Source organism: Perca fluviatilis, chromosome 23 (genome assembly GCF_010015445.1).
Source record: "Perca fluviatilis chromosome 23, GENO_Pfluv_1.0, whole genome shotgun sequence".
NCBI lineage: Eukaryota > Metazoa > Chordata > Actinopteri > Perciformes > Percidae > Perca > Perca fluviatilis.
This window is the reverse complement of record NC_053134.1, coordinates 20,894,202-20,910,004: the sequence shown is the minus strand read 5'-3', so window position 1 is coordinate 20,910,004 and position 15,803 is coordinate 20,894,202. Positions and strand designations below refer to the sequence as shown.

Here is a 15,803-nt window from a genome sequence, read left to right as displayed (position 1 = left end):
CATCTGATTGGTAGAGTGCTAAGCCGGAACCTGGGAGCGGGATGAGCGTGACTAGAGTCTCTCAAAATCTGACGAAAATCTTTTAAACTGACCTTTGTCGATCTGAAATGAAGACCGATTCAGCAACTGCACGGCCTATTTCTCGCTTAAAATGTTTTCAAAGTTTCCCCTATAATTGTAACGGGAACCCCCTTGGTTTTTTTTAAATGCCAAAAAATAACGGCAAATTTCTATTGTGTTTTATTCATTCTGCAGCGCGAACTGCCGTGAACTTCAACGACGTGCTGCCGCAAGTGCCAGATCGAGGCAACTGTCTGAGGTAAGTTCACGTGTGTTACAGCAGGACAGTCGAGTGTGTTATCTAAACTGCTAAAATCAGTTGAAACGTTGTCGGTAGCCTAGCAGGGCCGTAGTAACCATAAATGACACTAGCTCTAGCTCTAGCCGTTTGCTGCTTCCTGTTTGGTGCTGGAGGGAGCGCATCCCATTGGTTGTTGACAATGTTCTTGGGGTGTGACGAGACACTCAGCTCACGAGACGAGACACGAGATTGGGTTCACAAGAACAAGACGAGATTTTAACACTATTTTCAAGAAAACTTCAATTAAGAAATATGTCTAATGATGTATAATATGTCTTCACTCAGAGAACCAAGGCTACAACATAACCAAGCATTTAATTGTAGCAGTAAACGAGGAAGTAGGCTGCTCTTGTATTGATTTATGACCATTTAAATACGAGGGGAGAACATTTCTCATTGTTCAATATTATTAAAAGTAAAGTTAGATTTTGCTATCTGCTTCCTACTCATTTAAAAAAAATACAGAGAAAGAGAGAGCGATCTGCGGGAGTCAGTGCCACACTGAACTGCACGCTGCAGAGTGTGTGTGTGGGTGTGGGTGGGTTTGTTTAACTATATTCGTGGGGTCCAAACACCGCGAGTCCCGTATACTTGTGGGGTCTGGACAGCTTTGTGGGGCCAAACTGCTGGACCCCATAAGTTTAAAGGGCTGTTTGAGGGTTAAGACTTGGTTTTAGGATTAGGGATAGAATTAGGTTATGGTTAGGATGAGGGTAATGGTTAAGGTTAGGCATTTAATTGTGATGGTTAAGGTTAGGGTAAGGGGCTAGGGAATGCATTATGTCAATGACGGGTCCCCACAAAGATAGTGCCACAAACGTGTGTGTGTGTGTGTGTGTAGGGTGAGATAGCGAGAGGGAGAGAGCGGCCGTACCCTCTAACGTTCTAACTCTGGGTTTTACCGGCAACTTTTTACTATTGCAACTCCACTACCGCTCTGCAAAAGTGAACTCAGAGTCACCTTTGGCGAACAGGCAGGGGATCTTCTATGCTAATTTAGAGGTCAAAGCCAGATGTATTATAAGACCAACTAGGCCAGACTCCGTCTACTAACTGCTGCTCTGCACTTGTGACCGATATCGCGAGACAACTTTGACGAGATCTCGTCACACCTCTACAATGGTCACGTTAATTTACCTTCACTCCCAAGACTTAGAACTTACGATACTATCAAACACGTTTGATTTTGTCGGAACGTCAAGATAGGCTAAAGACTGACTCAGACTGAGTTTTATGACCACCTTACACCAAAACGATTGAGACGACTGGAGCACGCCTCGACTCTAGCAGGACTCCCAGGATTTCATTCCGATATTGGAAATTAGTCTGCGACAGTGGAATCGCTTGAAGTCGTTTGGTGTAAGGTCGGCATTAGCTGTGGTTGTATGAAAATGTCTTGGGAACAAAACATTGCCAGTGACCATAATCCAAGCAGCAATTACATTTCCTCCCAAAAAAAGAAAAAAAAAAAAATGCCATTGTTGTGTCTTAGTAGGAATTAGGGTTAAATAGTAACTTATTTTCTAAAGTAATTGTGGACGATTCAGCATAGAGAAGACTAAAATAGCCTACATTTCTTCCTGGATATGATCCTGCAACAACAAAAATAAATGCTGGTTCAAGGACATGAGTCTCTACTGTTGGAACATCTCTGGGCATGTGAACCTTTTTTTTTCTTCCCGTGTCTACCAGAGTGACCCCGAAGCTTCAGGCTTCATATTTATTAATGTCACTGTCTATTTTCTTCTTCTTCTTCTGCCCCCATGTTTACCATAGAAGGCCACAGTGAGCTGAAGTCTCAGGACCTCTTAAATCTTGTTTAGACAGACAGACAGACTTTCCTGCCGTTTAAAAAAAAAAAAAAAAAAAAAGAATACACAGCCACCACCGCCGACAGACATACGCACATTCACATGAATATTACCGAAATATTACAAGAAAATGTATCAAAGCTATCGCTCGCACATGCTGTGCAGATAAATCACTCAGAGCCTGTACACACGCACCATTAGTCATTATCTGCTCTCTGGGCTCCGAAGTTGAGAGCAAAATCCCACAGAAAATGTTGTTTAATTGATGTTTTTATGGCCCCAAAAATGGCTTGCAGGCCTCATCCTCTTCCAGTTGGGCTCTGCATGAAAACAGAAGAGACCTGAGGCTTTAGAATCATTATGAGATAACTTTATTGTCTGACTCATAGGTAATTTTCATCCGCAAGCTGATTAGATGACAAGATGATTATAAAATTATGGGGAGATATTTTAGCCAGAATTTTGTTTCCCGCAATTATTTTATATCCAGCTCCATTATGTTGTGATAGGATCAGACTTTTATTTTTAATTTTTTTCTTTTTGCACAGCACTTTTAACTAGATAAAGTGTATTTTGGGATAACTTACGTATTTTATGGTGGGTGAGTCTGGGAATTGAAAATCCTGTCCATGGAACGCTGCCTCTAATTTTTTTTTATTGTTTTATAGTGTTTTAGTTCTTTCTCTCACTGGTGCAAATATAATTTGCTGTATTACGACTACAAATGAGACCAACATGCAACTTATATTGCAGCCAATTAGCTTTTCGTGTGATTGGCGCGAGTCTCTTTCAGGTTGTACCACAAGACATAAAACAGATGTTTTATGTTCTGATATCAAACAATATGTGCAAATCAGGTTTCCATTAACCAAAAGTTTAGTGGCTTTGATCCTGCTGCACAACCTAAAAATAAATATTCATCAGTGTTGGCTCCTAACTGGTCCACATCTCTGACATTGTGTGTTTTCACAACTCAAAAGCAAGTAGATTAGATTCAACTTTATTGTCATTCTGCAGAGTACAAGTACAAAGGCAACGAAATGCAGCCGCTAAACTGAGTTCAGCTGTAGCTGCTGGCTCCTTTTTTTTTGTTTTTTATAAAAAAAAAAAATAAATCCTATGTTATCAACTATTCCTTTACATTTATAAGTTGACACAGAGATAATTTTTGTATGTTAAAGTGCAACAGAAAGCACATTTATGAGTAGGGCTGGGTATCGTTACAAACATTTCGGTATCAATACCGTGAATTCGACACCTGTTTCTAAATGATCCTTTTTTTAGTTTTATGCCAATTTTATGAAATCTATTTGAACAAAAAAAGAAATGGCATTACACATGCAACGGTACACATTTTTTCATTTCATTTTTCAGCTTCTGTACAACTATGCTTTGCACGCTATTGTCAAGAGTTTTTCCTACCTGCCTCTTTGACGTGTAACATTAGACAGCCAATCACAAGCATTATTAGGTCTTGGTACAAGCATCCTGCGTGCTTATTGGCTCACTGACGCTGATGAGATTTAGTCCTTGGGTACTGACCTTTGGCATTGAATGACCAGGCATTTTTCAATACTCGATACTAGTGGAGGCAATTCGGTCGGTGCCTAAAAAGTATTGAAGTTCGGTACCCAGTCCTAATCATGAGTCAGTCTCTCGTATAGTGCATCTACATCCTGGTGAGAAGCTGGTTGACCGCGAGGCTGGCCCCCCCGCCCTCCATCCCTGACTCCTCTATTAGCACCTTCCTCTGGAACTCCTGCAGGATGAGAACAGTGTGAAGAAAGAAAGAGAGAGAGAGAAAACCATTAGGACTGAACTGCTTACAGTCAAAGTCCTCTTCAGTCCCTCCCACTGTTTTTGATTGACAGAAGGGCTCAGTGAAGTACATTGCCAAACAAAACAGAAAGCAATGAATACTTGGCACCAGAGGAACAACTCCGTGATGACAGTTTTGAATTTTTACACTTCACGAGCACGTATCGATTTTGAAGAGCTACTGACAAGGCTCTTTAACCAGCGCCTGACCAATGACCATGAACTGCCAACGCTCTGTAACTTGATAATGACATCCAGGAACTTTGTGTTTGATAAATAGCTCCTCTCAGATCTTTAAAAATAAAAAGCTTTGCAGGTTCTTTGAAACGTTAGAGGACTTTTGGCTGCTGAAGCCGTCACTCTGTGGTGTTCTATCTCAGACTGGTGCAGTGAGCTGTAGTGTGTCAAACAACAGCAGCTGGAAGATTTGTCAGCTGTGTAACAGTTGGTTGTGTGTGTGTGTGTGTGTGTGTGTGTGTGTGTGTGTGTGTGTGTGTGTGTGTGTGTGTGTGTGTGTCATATCTCAAAAGACACAACTGTTTTGGGTTAGTTGAGAGAGTATCAGTAGAAAACTACACTTGTAAAATGTTTTTAATGGTGCTTTTTTATGTTCAATATAATGTTTCAACAAGCAATTTGCTGTATTTTAGCAGAATTCTGAAAGCTGCAGAAAGGCAGGTAACCTTTTTAAAAACAGTTTAATTACATTGCACTTTAATATCTTTTTTATTCATCGCAAATGATGTCGTTATCGCGGTATTCAACAATGTTATCGCTTATTTTCCTCATATCGTGTGTGTGTGTGTGTGTGTGTGTGTGTTCGTTCTTACCCTGAATCTCCTGAGTCTTGCCAGTCTGTCTTGCAGAGCCTTCTCCTGGCTGGAGGTCATCTTTTCTGCACGAGTCCGCCACTGCTGCTCTTTCTCCTGAAGCACATATGAAGCACAACCTATGTAATCCTCCATATCAACAAATTATCAGGACTCAGACATTATTTTGCAGCTGCAAACCAGCTTTTGGCAGGAAAGAAAATAGCAAGTTGACAAAGAAAACACCCGCAATCCCTCACACCAAATCCTTAGTGATATCCTAAAGCTGTGTAGGATCATTTTGAACGTTGCAAAGTTCCCCCTGGTGCAATGCTATAACAGTATACATTCTGCTGGGGCTGCACCTCTGAGCCCGGCTGGGGAGTTCTGGCTGTGTATCCCTGACCTCAAATTGGACTCAGTATCACTTTCTTGGGTCCAGTTTCCTGCTGAGTGTTTGTATGTATAATTTTCAACTGAACTGTGTGAAAAAGAAAGAAGATAAATCTTTTCGGCTTGTGAAAGTCTTCAGTTCAGATGGTGTGTGTGTGTGTGTGTGTGTGTGTGTGTGTGTGTGTGTGTGTGTGTGTGTGTGTGTGTTGGGAGCCGAAATGTGCAGAGGAAGTTGATGTGAGCAAGGGAGGCATTTAGTTTAATGTCAGTTTAAAGACGAAGACATGCTGACACATATGGAGTGAAGGTGAAAGCAGTTAAACCGTTACCTCCCCAATTACATGCTGAACGAACACACACACACACACACACACACACACACACACACACACACACACACACACACACTTTCAGGCGAACAATCAGGACATTCTTTCCAAAAAGGCCTTGAGTTGAAAATGAGCATTTGGACTTTTGAATGATTACATTCATGTTCCATATGTTCGTCTTCATGGTGTGTGTGTGAAGCGGGAGTGGCACACTTCGAACAAATTCCCTCAAATTGGCAATCGCTGACAAATTGACAGTTAGCGTTAATACTTATTTTCAGTCTCTGCTCTAATCACAACATCATGTCGGCAATTTGCCATCTGGCCAGCGGTGTTGGTTGTGGAGTAGAGTGTCGGAGTGTGCAGAGCCAGTCGGAGGGTCTTCAGGTTGAAAAACTGTCTGCAGAGGAGTGAAAACTTCACACCAGAGCCACGGACAAAAGATGATATTGATATGAATCCACTGTTTAATACTGTGGACACACTTTGGGGGATATTTATTTGGCTACCATGATTCTTTTTATGTAGCAGGTTCATTTCGAATGAGCCCAGTTGCAGCTGATCTCTGATATTTGCATAAAGTGCAGCTAAGTCCGAGATATTGCTGGGCTGTTTTTTTTTGTTCACACCTGGAAAGCAGAGGAGCGCAAAAGAAAGTTCTCTGCTGCTGAATTGAGAATATGAAGAAAAGACGCTTTAGCAGTGCATTTGTGCAGAGCAATTTCAGATGGAATCACATCAAATTGAAATGTTGACCCCATGATGGCTCTAGTAGGAAAAGTCAGAGGATCACCAAAATATTAGGGATTCATCGTCTGGGAAGCATGGATGTTTTTACGAGCGTTTGTCCCAATCCATCGAGCAGATGTTGAGATAGTTCACTGTAGAAAATGAAAACTTTGACCTGCCGATGGAGCTTTAGGGGGATCACCAAAGTCATTATAGTTCATTCTCTGGCCACCATGGTATATCTGTATCCAAAGCAATGGCAGTCCATCCAATAGTTGTTGAGATATTTCAGTCTGGAACGAAACGGTGGACCTCTCGACAGACCAACATTGCTCTCCGTGGAGCCACACTGCTAGTGTAGTAACTGGTAAAACGTTGTCCGGTAGAGCTGCAAAGATTCATCTATTAGTTGTCAACTGTCAAATTTATTGCCAACTATTTTATCTATTTTTTTTTTAACCTGTAGTCAATATCCCCCCTGTGTGTTTATACAGCATGAGTCCAGTAAGACCAAATCTCATCTCCAACTTGAACTTTTGAGGCGCAAGGAAAGCTTTATTTTCAGATTGACGTCTGGGCAGTTTGAAAACTACAAAGTTTTCAGGCAATTCCAGTCCGTTCACTGCTTTAAACTGGGGATACATATCATCTTTATAATAGATGTAGCTGGTTTATTGTACTCTTATTGGTCAGGTCCAGTACAGGTACAGGTTGCACCAGATTCTGTTGGTACAAAACTGTTCATACTGGAAATGTACAGTATATACTCAGACTAAAGAGGAGAGATATTCCAAAGAATTCAGAGATTCATTGGTGGAGTCTGGTGTAGAAGTAAGGATGCCCAGGAGGCATTGGATCCCATTGGGATTGGAGGTATAACCAATACTATTATCACACTTTAAATGGCAGGTTTGCAAAGAAATATCTCTGCTTGGCTGGAAACCTCCCACATAATTAGGACTTCAGCCAAAGTAGTTGCACAGAAATGTTTTTCTTTTCTTCTTTTTTTTGAAATCACTCTGCACAATATGTTAGCAAAATCCAACCAGCATGGGTTGGTTTAGTTTCTGGAGAAAAATTTTTAGGCATTTCGCCTCACTGCCTTTCTTCTTGAGAACAACATTGGAAATTGAATTAAAATGTACCCTGGTCACATAATGGGATGTGATTTTTCTGGGTTGTTTGGTGTCATTTGTTGTATTTTAGGAAAAGCAGTTATTCCTGAACATTAAGTATCCAGAGTATTGCTCGTCCAAAGGTGTGTGTGTGTGTGTGTGTGTGTCTGTCTGTCTGTCTGTCTGTCTGTCTGTCTGTCTGTCTGTCTGTCCGTCTGTTAATGCTGCTTGTATGCATCTACTATACACGCATATGTGCATTTGGATTTGTGTGAGTGCACATGTCAAGGGTCTTACTTGTTAGCTGTGTGTGTGTGGGGTTAAGTTAGGGTTCAGCGGAAAGTACATTCCATACTGAGGTAAGCGTGACTGTCCTGTCTATCAGGGTAAATGTTGTCATCAGCTTCTCGTGTGTGTGTGTGTGTATGCAGCGGAAACACTGACAAACAGCCCATGTCCCTTGTTGACCTCGCACACTCTTGTCAGAAACAAGGCGGCTGCTGAAACACCCACAGCTGTTTTATTTGTGTGTGTGTGTGTGTGTGTGTGTGTGTGTGTGTGTGTGTGTGTGTGTGTGTGTGTGTGTGTGTGTGTGTGTGTGTGTGTGTGTGTGTGTGTGTGTGTGTGTGTGTGTGTGTGTGTGTGTGTGTGTGTGTGTGCGCGTGTGTGCGTGTGGCGCTTCGCGTTCCATTCCGTATGTCCATGAGGATGTCCATCTGTTTTGACAACTGTGTGTGTGTGTGTGCTTTTGAATAAATATACAGTGTGAACATACCCCTTTTAAAAATGTGTGTTTCTCCGGCTATTGAATGTGCTCCAACGTGTGCGTGCGTGCGTGCGTGTGTGGTTGGTGCCGTGAAGTGTGAGTGAGGTTTGGCGCGGCTAACAAGCCCGGCAGCCTTGACAGAAGGCCAGAGTTGTGTTTCCCCTATCTGTCGTTTCCATGGAAGTGAATCTGATTTTGCCCTGAGCAATGGAGTGAACCTCTGCGCTAAATTAACACTGATCGACCCAGTGTCACACTGCTGCCTGATTGTTCACCTCGCTGTTTCCAATAGGCTGATTATAACAGCATGTTCTCATGAAATGTTGAGCACAGCGTCTTTTAAAATGTGAATAACGAGCTCCGTTCACAGAGAAGATTAAGCGCAGGAGAGCGCAACCAGACAGAAAACTCTGTTTAACATTTTATTATTGCTAATAGAGTAATTAGCGAAACAATACGGGATGCCGCTGGCTGAGTTTAGGCAAATCTGGCGTTTAAACAAAAAATACGGCAAGAAGGATTTGAAAGGTTTTCTTCTCATCAGAGCTTGGCTTCCAATAAATACTGCTGACAGACAATGACGATCTGTCATTACACCAATCAGCTCATTTTACTCCTGTGTGTGTGTGTGTGTGTGTGTGTGTGTGTGTGTGTGTGTGTGTGTGTGTGTGTGTGAGGGGTGAGCGCAAAAGTCTGCACGCATGCATTGGCAAGAGTTTGTCCTCAGGAGAATCCAACGGAAGCTGCTAAGGCTGACCTTTGTCATTTAGCAGAAAGCTTCATGCTGAGAGCAAAGAGGCCGTTTAGTTTTACAGATGTACAGACTTGTAGAGTGTGTGTGTGTTTGTGTGTGTGTTGTCACCTTCTTGCTCTCTTCTATTTGTTGGAGGCGCTCTTTTTCAAGCTGCTCCCTCTCCAGTCGCCGCCGGACCTGAAACACACACACATCGTTTGTATTTTTTGTGTAATAATATATATATATATATATATATATATATATATATATATATATATATATATATATATATTTTTTTTTTAATATATATATTTAGAGACCTTGTCTCTTACCCTCTCCTCCTTTTTGTCTCTCCAGTCATCCAGCGAATCTCCGGCTCTTTCCGCCGCTACATTTGTCATCTTTTCTGACATTCCCAGAAACGCATAGTCCTCCTCCTTACACAAATCTCTCATTGACTAGAAGCAGAAGAACGGCCATTCATCAAATGGGATACTTAACATCTACTTTCTAGATTCAAATTGTCTTGAGCCCTTATCTCTACTGCACATGTCAACCGCCTTTATATTGGCTATTCTGATTTTACATTGTATAACCAACCGGTGGGGCGTACCGATATTTATGCAAACTCTTCTCAGAAGTTCACTCAGCCGCAGATTTGAGGCATGGGCACTTCAGGATTGTGTTAATATCATTTGTGTAGGCTACACAGCAGTGAAAGGTCAAACAAAGGCAAATTTAACAACTTCATTTTAAATCTATTTATGACTTTGATTTGAGCATCATCTCCATGTTAATGGTCATTTAATTTGATCCTGAATTATAAATTAGTGGTAAGGGCGCTTAAAATAGCCACAGACTGGAAATGAGTGGACATGAGGCATGTATGTGTGCACCCTGCTCCACAATGATTTAAGATTTATAGAAAAACAGAATAAGGTTTTATAAGTCTGACAAAAAGAATGCATATTTCTCTATTTGTCTCAGCAAAAGACACTAAACCGGATTGACGGAAAAGAGCAGAGCAGAAAACTGTGATATCAGCTGAACCAGTGGAGGCGGGGCATCAACACCACAGTGGCTGCAGGGAATATCATTCTTTTGAATGGCATATGGCCAAACCAGCGCGGCCATGGCCATCGTGGCCCCCGTGGCCCCCGTGAAATTCTTACCCTGGTGGTGACAGACAGCATCATCTACAGTTGTGAGAGTGGAGGTGACAATAAGCACAAACGAAAAGTTACACAGGAATGGCATCATATCAACAAATGTTAATATCCTGGAGTGGCGTCCAGCTCTCAATCCAATGGGGTATTCATGGCTGGACTTGGAAAAAAAACTGTTCACCCACAACCTGACAGAGCTTGAGCAAAGATGATAAGGGACAAATTGCAGTGTGCAGATGTGAAAAGGTCATGGAGACTTATCCACACAGATGTGCAAGGTGCCTCTACTAAATTCTGACTTGGAGGGGGTATTTCATATTTTTTTTATCAATTGAGATAACTTTGTAGAGATGTTAAAACATGAAAACGTCCAACTCGGGTGGATAGCTTTTTTGGCATTGTACAGTATATGAAAATGAGGCGTGAACATGAATCAATTTTCACATTGAGAGATTGCATTTATTTGGGTTAGGAAGAAAGGAAATACCTGATGCTTTTTGTTAAAACGCCAATGCCCCCAATGCGCAGGGCGTAAAGGGGGTCAATGAATAGTTTGATGAGTTCAAATTGATGGGAATCATATGCCGTCACGGTCACCAGATGGAAACCCAAATAACAAAATTCAGATGTGGAACAAATACACTGTGGCAATAGAAGCTGTTTACTTGATGTTACAGTTTTTTCCAACACACAAAATCTTTTCATGTCACACGATTTTTGAAACCTCTCACTCAAAGTGCAAAACTACACAGCAAATCTCAAAAACCATAAGCTATTTCTCAGCCTTTCACTCAGTTTTCAATTGCATAAAACACTTTTTTCAAAACATTAAACACAATTCTGTACCTAAGACACAAAAATCTAACAAGAAGTGACTTGCTATCCATTTCTAAACACAACCAATCAAAATGCTACACTTATTTACCAGGGCACACACACACACTCCTCACATGTGCAAACACATTATGTCATAACTGAACACTAACCAATCATTGCTTTAGTATAGGCCTATACAGAGGCCAAAGGTCAGATTACCTGTTTGGAACAATGGATGCCAACAATAGACAGAGAGCAAGAGGAGGAGGAGGGAGAGACAGGGGATAACAACGAGGAGGAGGAGGAGGGAAGAAGAGTAAGAAGGAGAGCCATTTCTGATGAGATCAGGGAGAGAAGCCCATCTTGAGTAGCTTTACAGTGGCGTCCATACTGCATGCAACTATCTAATGACTATTTCAGCATTACAAATCAATCAGGATTTTGTTGTGCACAAAGTGCATACAATTCTGTCCCCCCGCCCACACACAAGCACGCACAAACACTCACAACACACACACACACACACACACACACACACACACACACACACACACACACACACAACACACACACACACACACACACACACACACAAATTCTTTATTCTAAAAAATGATACCTTTGGTTTACATATGTTTATACTTTTTTTTTTTCTTGTTTCATGCTACTGTATACAACACTGGGCTACTCTTACAGACGTAATGTTTTTCCCAATACATATTTTCTGTTTTACTGTAACATTACATTGTTTTTTACAGTGCACTTTTCAACCACTTTCAGCAGACTACTTTCTCTCTAGAACATTGTAGATATAAGACTATGAAAGACAAAAGAGCTTTAGATTTAGAACAACAGTGTGTACATGGTATATCCAAAAATTTACTATTATAAAAAAAGTGTTTGCCATTTGATGCAAATGCTTCATTTTGAGATGTGTTTATGGTATTTTGAAGGAGATGTGAGGCATTTTGCATTTTGTGTGTGCAGTTTTGGGAATTGTGTGTAGAGTTTTGAAAAAAGGAGACATAGTTTTGAAAACGTGTGTAAGCAGTTGGAAAAAACTGTAACTAATGTTCCTTTATTGCCTTTTTCTTGGAAAAACGGTTTGGTTCCATTGAAAGATTTCCACTTTTCGTGGAAGAATTCTCTGCCGAGTTGATGCGATCCATAAGGAATGAACACATGAAGGAGCTTGCTAAATGACTCTATGCTTGGGCGGTTTTAACAACTTCAATCTTATCCCTGTTTGTCTTTTAGAATAAAGTTGTTTCCATGTTTCCAGCAGTTAATAACTTACCTTTGACATGGGAATACCTTGGAACTTTTTCATGTGACTCATCTTGATCAAGGACAGGTCTGCTGCTCATGACACACAAATATCCACGGTTTAAATTATCTCCCTGACATTGAGGCTTTTACATCACAAGTTTCCAAAATATGTCAGTGAGGAATTTACATTTGCTTTGTTAAAGTTCACTTCATTTAAAAAAATAAAAAATACAATCTAATACAATAAGATCTAATAATGTTGAACAATTACTCACCTGTAGGTCAATACTGACTGTGTCCAGTGTGCTGATCAATACTTGTTGTTTCCTTCTGCTTATGCCCTTTATCTTTAATGTCTCACAGTAACACAGATCCTTCCTGCGTCTTTCTCCAGCTTAGAGTCCCAACAGAAAGTTTTAGATCAGAGTTATAAATGTTCTTATACAGTGACGGCGTGCAGCCTACATGCTAGCTATTTCCACAGTGCGGTGACAGAAGTGCCACTGCCCTACTAATAGCGTCGAGAAGCCAGAAGAGCATAATGGATAGTTCGGAAGCCTTTTCAGTTAATTGAGATCAGTATGAGGCTTCAGGTCAACCTTTACCAATACCAGGAGGCCCCATAGGAGTTGTGTGTGCCACCTGGCTATTGAGCTGCTAACCCTAAAATTGTTTGATTTCAATTACATTTTATTTTTAATGTCAAAGCATAACCGACGTTGTCTCAGGACACTTTAAGGATAGAGTAGGTCTAGACCACGCTATAATTTACAAAGACCCAACAATTCCCCCCAAATGCATGCATTTAGTGCGACAGTGGTGAGGAAATATTGCCTTTTAACAGGCAGAATCTGTCTCTTGATTGGGCGGCCATTTGTCGCAACAGGTTGGTTTTTAGTTTTGTGGTGCAGTGTTATATTATAGAAGCTGTTTTCCATCCAGAAAAGATCAAAACTATGGAAAACAAACATAACCACTAAAAAAACTTGACATTTTGGGAAACACCCTTATTAGCTTTCCTATTTAAGCCGCATACACATGATCAGCGGTAAAACCGCTCTGCGCTGGCCATTCCGTTGTTTTCCTATGGGGGAGAGCGATGCCGCCCAACTAGGGGGAGCGCTACCCTAGGCGTCGCGCACTGCTCGGAAATGCTGCCGAGCGCTGCGCTCAGAGTTCAAATTATTTCAACTTTGACCTCGTTGCCGCTTACCTTTCAAGGCACAACCAATTCCAAACGCAACAATGACCTGCGCTGTGCTTTGCCTCTCTGCTCTGTGCCCTACCTTGCGATTTTACCGCGGATCATGTGCAGGCGGCTTTAGAGTTGGACGAGAAGATTGATACAACTCATTCCTTTAATGCTAAATAAGAAGCTACATAAGAAGAAACCAGTTAGCTTAGCGTAGCCATTAAAACTCGATAATAAGTGTGAATAGAACAAACATAATATAAGATGTTTATTAGTGAGCTTTGGAGGTGCTATAAGGCAGCTTTGGTTGAGCTAGGCTAGCGGTTTCCCCATTTCCAGTCTGTATGTTAATCTAAGCTAACCGGCTACTGGTTGTAGCTTCATATTTAGCGTGAAGACATGCAAGTGCTATCAATCTTCTTATTTAGGTTTTGTTTTCAAAGCCTTCATTTTGGTTATTTTATGTGCAGAGTTGACTAAAGTTACAGTAGCTTAGAGCTAGGCAATATATCGATATTATATCGATATCGTGATATGATACTAGATATCGTCTTAGATTTTGGATATCTATGATAGTCTTACCAGACTGTTCTAGCTGTTCTATTATTTGTCTTTACCCACTTCATTATATCCACATTACTGATGATTATTTATCAAAAATCTCATTGTGTAAATATTTTGTGAAAGCACCAATAGACAACCCTACAATATCGTTGCTGTATCGACATCGAGGTATTTGTTCAAAAATATCGTGATATTTGATTTTCTCCATATCGCCCAGCCCTACAGTAGAAATATTCAGCTTCAGCTTTATTCCCCTCTGGGATCAATAGAGTTCATTGTGTCCTCTTATTTAAATTAATAGCACTTTCAGCAGGCTGCTAATAAGGAGCCTGACAGTCACATCAACTGCTGGTAATGAATGAACAGTAGATGTTCAGAGTGTTCCAGTGAACTCACTCTGTCAGAGCATTGACACATTAATGAAAAAAACACGTATGGGAGCTGTTACAGTGCTGCTGGATCAGATCAGTTCACCAGGCCTGACCAAGAGGAGTCAGAGTACAGTGAACCCTCTGACTGGGTTGACATGTAGTTTCCTATCCGTTTAGTTATACAGTACAGGCCAAAAGTTTGGACACACCTTTTCATTCAATGTGTTTCATGACTATTTACATTGTAGATTATCACTGAAGGCATCAAAACTATGAATGAACACATATGGAATTATGTACTTAACAAAAAAGTGTGAAATAACTGAAAACATGTCTTATATTTTAGATTCCTCAAAGTAGCCACCCTTTGCTTTTTTTGATAACTCTGCAAACCCTTGGTGTTCTCTCAATGAGCTTCATGAGGTAGTCACCTGAAATGGTTCTCACTTCACAGGCGTGCTTTGTCAGGGTTAATTAGTGGAATTTTTTCCCTTATTAATAAAAAAGCAAAGGGTGGCTACTTTGAAGAATCTAAAATATAAGACATGTTTTCAGTTATTTCACACTTTTTTGTACATAAGTACATAATTCCATATGTGTCCATTCATAGTTTTGATGCCTTCAGTGAGAATCTACAATGTAAATAGTCATGAAAATAAAAAGGAAACGCATTGAATGAGAAGGTGTGTCCAAACTTTTGGCCTGTACTGTATATTCTATACAGTTCATGATGACGAGAAGACCTTATCTATTTGACTGGATTACGTCATAAAACAATGTTTCATAATTTAGGAATTACACTTTAGATCATACATTAAAAACCCTGTTTGGTAACACTGTTTTTCCTTTAACACAGAAAGATTGCATATATGCAAAATACAAAATGTATAAAACAATACAGATTTCATTATATTAAATTCCATTATAAAATAACAGTAATAATAAAACCTTTTTTAGTTATTTAGGTTAAATCAAATGGAGTATAGTGTACAGTACAGTGATATTAAGTTAACTGCAGAGTGCATACAGTATGATTTCTTGTATAAACTTAATTATATACGGTATATTGTTTTATATTAACATTCAGCTTGATTAACTAAATAAAGGGCCAAAAAACTGTAACGTCCCATATAACAACGTCATTATTTTTTTAGACCATTACCTATGTTTTATTCAATGCAAATCATTTTACAATAATATTAACAGAACTGCATTAGTCTATCAGTTGCACAGTGGTTTTTAAAAAACAACAATTTTTTATTCATACTTCTCGTGGAGCACAGTTTTAAAAAAAAAAAAAAAAAAAAAAAAAAAAAAAGAATCCTAAATTACTGGTGTGTGGTGTTATGCTACCTGCTGTGGCAAAATACAAAAAGGAGTTAGTTCATGGGTCACTATGTTCCAGGGGTTCAGCTCCAGACCAGCGCCAGTGATGCGGTTAACAAAAGGTGGTGTTGTTGGAGGAAGTGAGAGCAGAGTGTGAATAGGAAAACCCAGTATAAAGTAGACTGTGAAGGTGGGATGTTATGTCCAGTGTTTGTTCTTTATTAGGTGCAAC

The 15,803-nt window shown here is 40.3% G+C and overlaps 1 protein-coding gene across 1 annotated transcript; it reads right to left on the bottom strand.

Moving 5' to 3' along the window:
* Window positions 1-3,183: 3,183 nt before the first annotated feature.
* On the bottom strand, window positions 3,184-12,786 carry LOC120553788 (protein enabled homolog). The gene is made up of 6 exons (XM_039792500.1): window positions 12,394-12,786; window positions 12,147-12,208; window positions 9,200-9,325; window positions 8,994-9,062; window positions 4,821-4,916; window positions 3,184-3,931 (listed from the first exon to the last, which is right to left on the bottom strand). Exons 2-6 carry the CDS (start codon window positions 12,186-12,188, stop codon window positions 3,842-3,844), a joined length of 423 nt encoding a protein of 140 aa, XP_039648434.1. The 5' UTR covers window positions 12,189-12,208; window positions 12,394-12,786; the 3' UTR covers window positions 3,184-3,841.
* Between the last annotated feature and the right edge of the window lie 3,017 nt (window positions 12,787-15,803).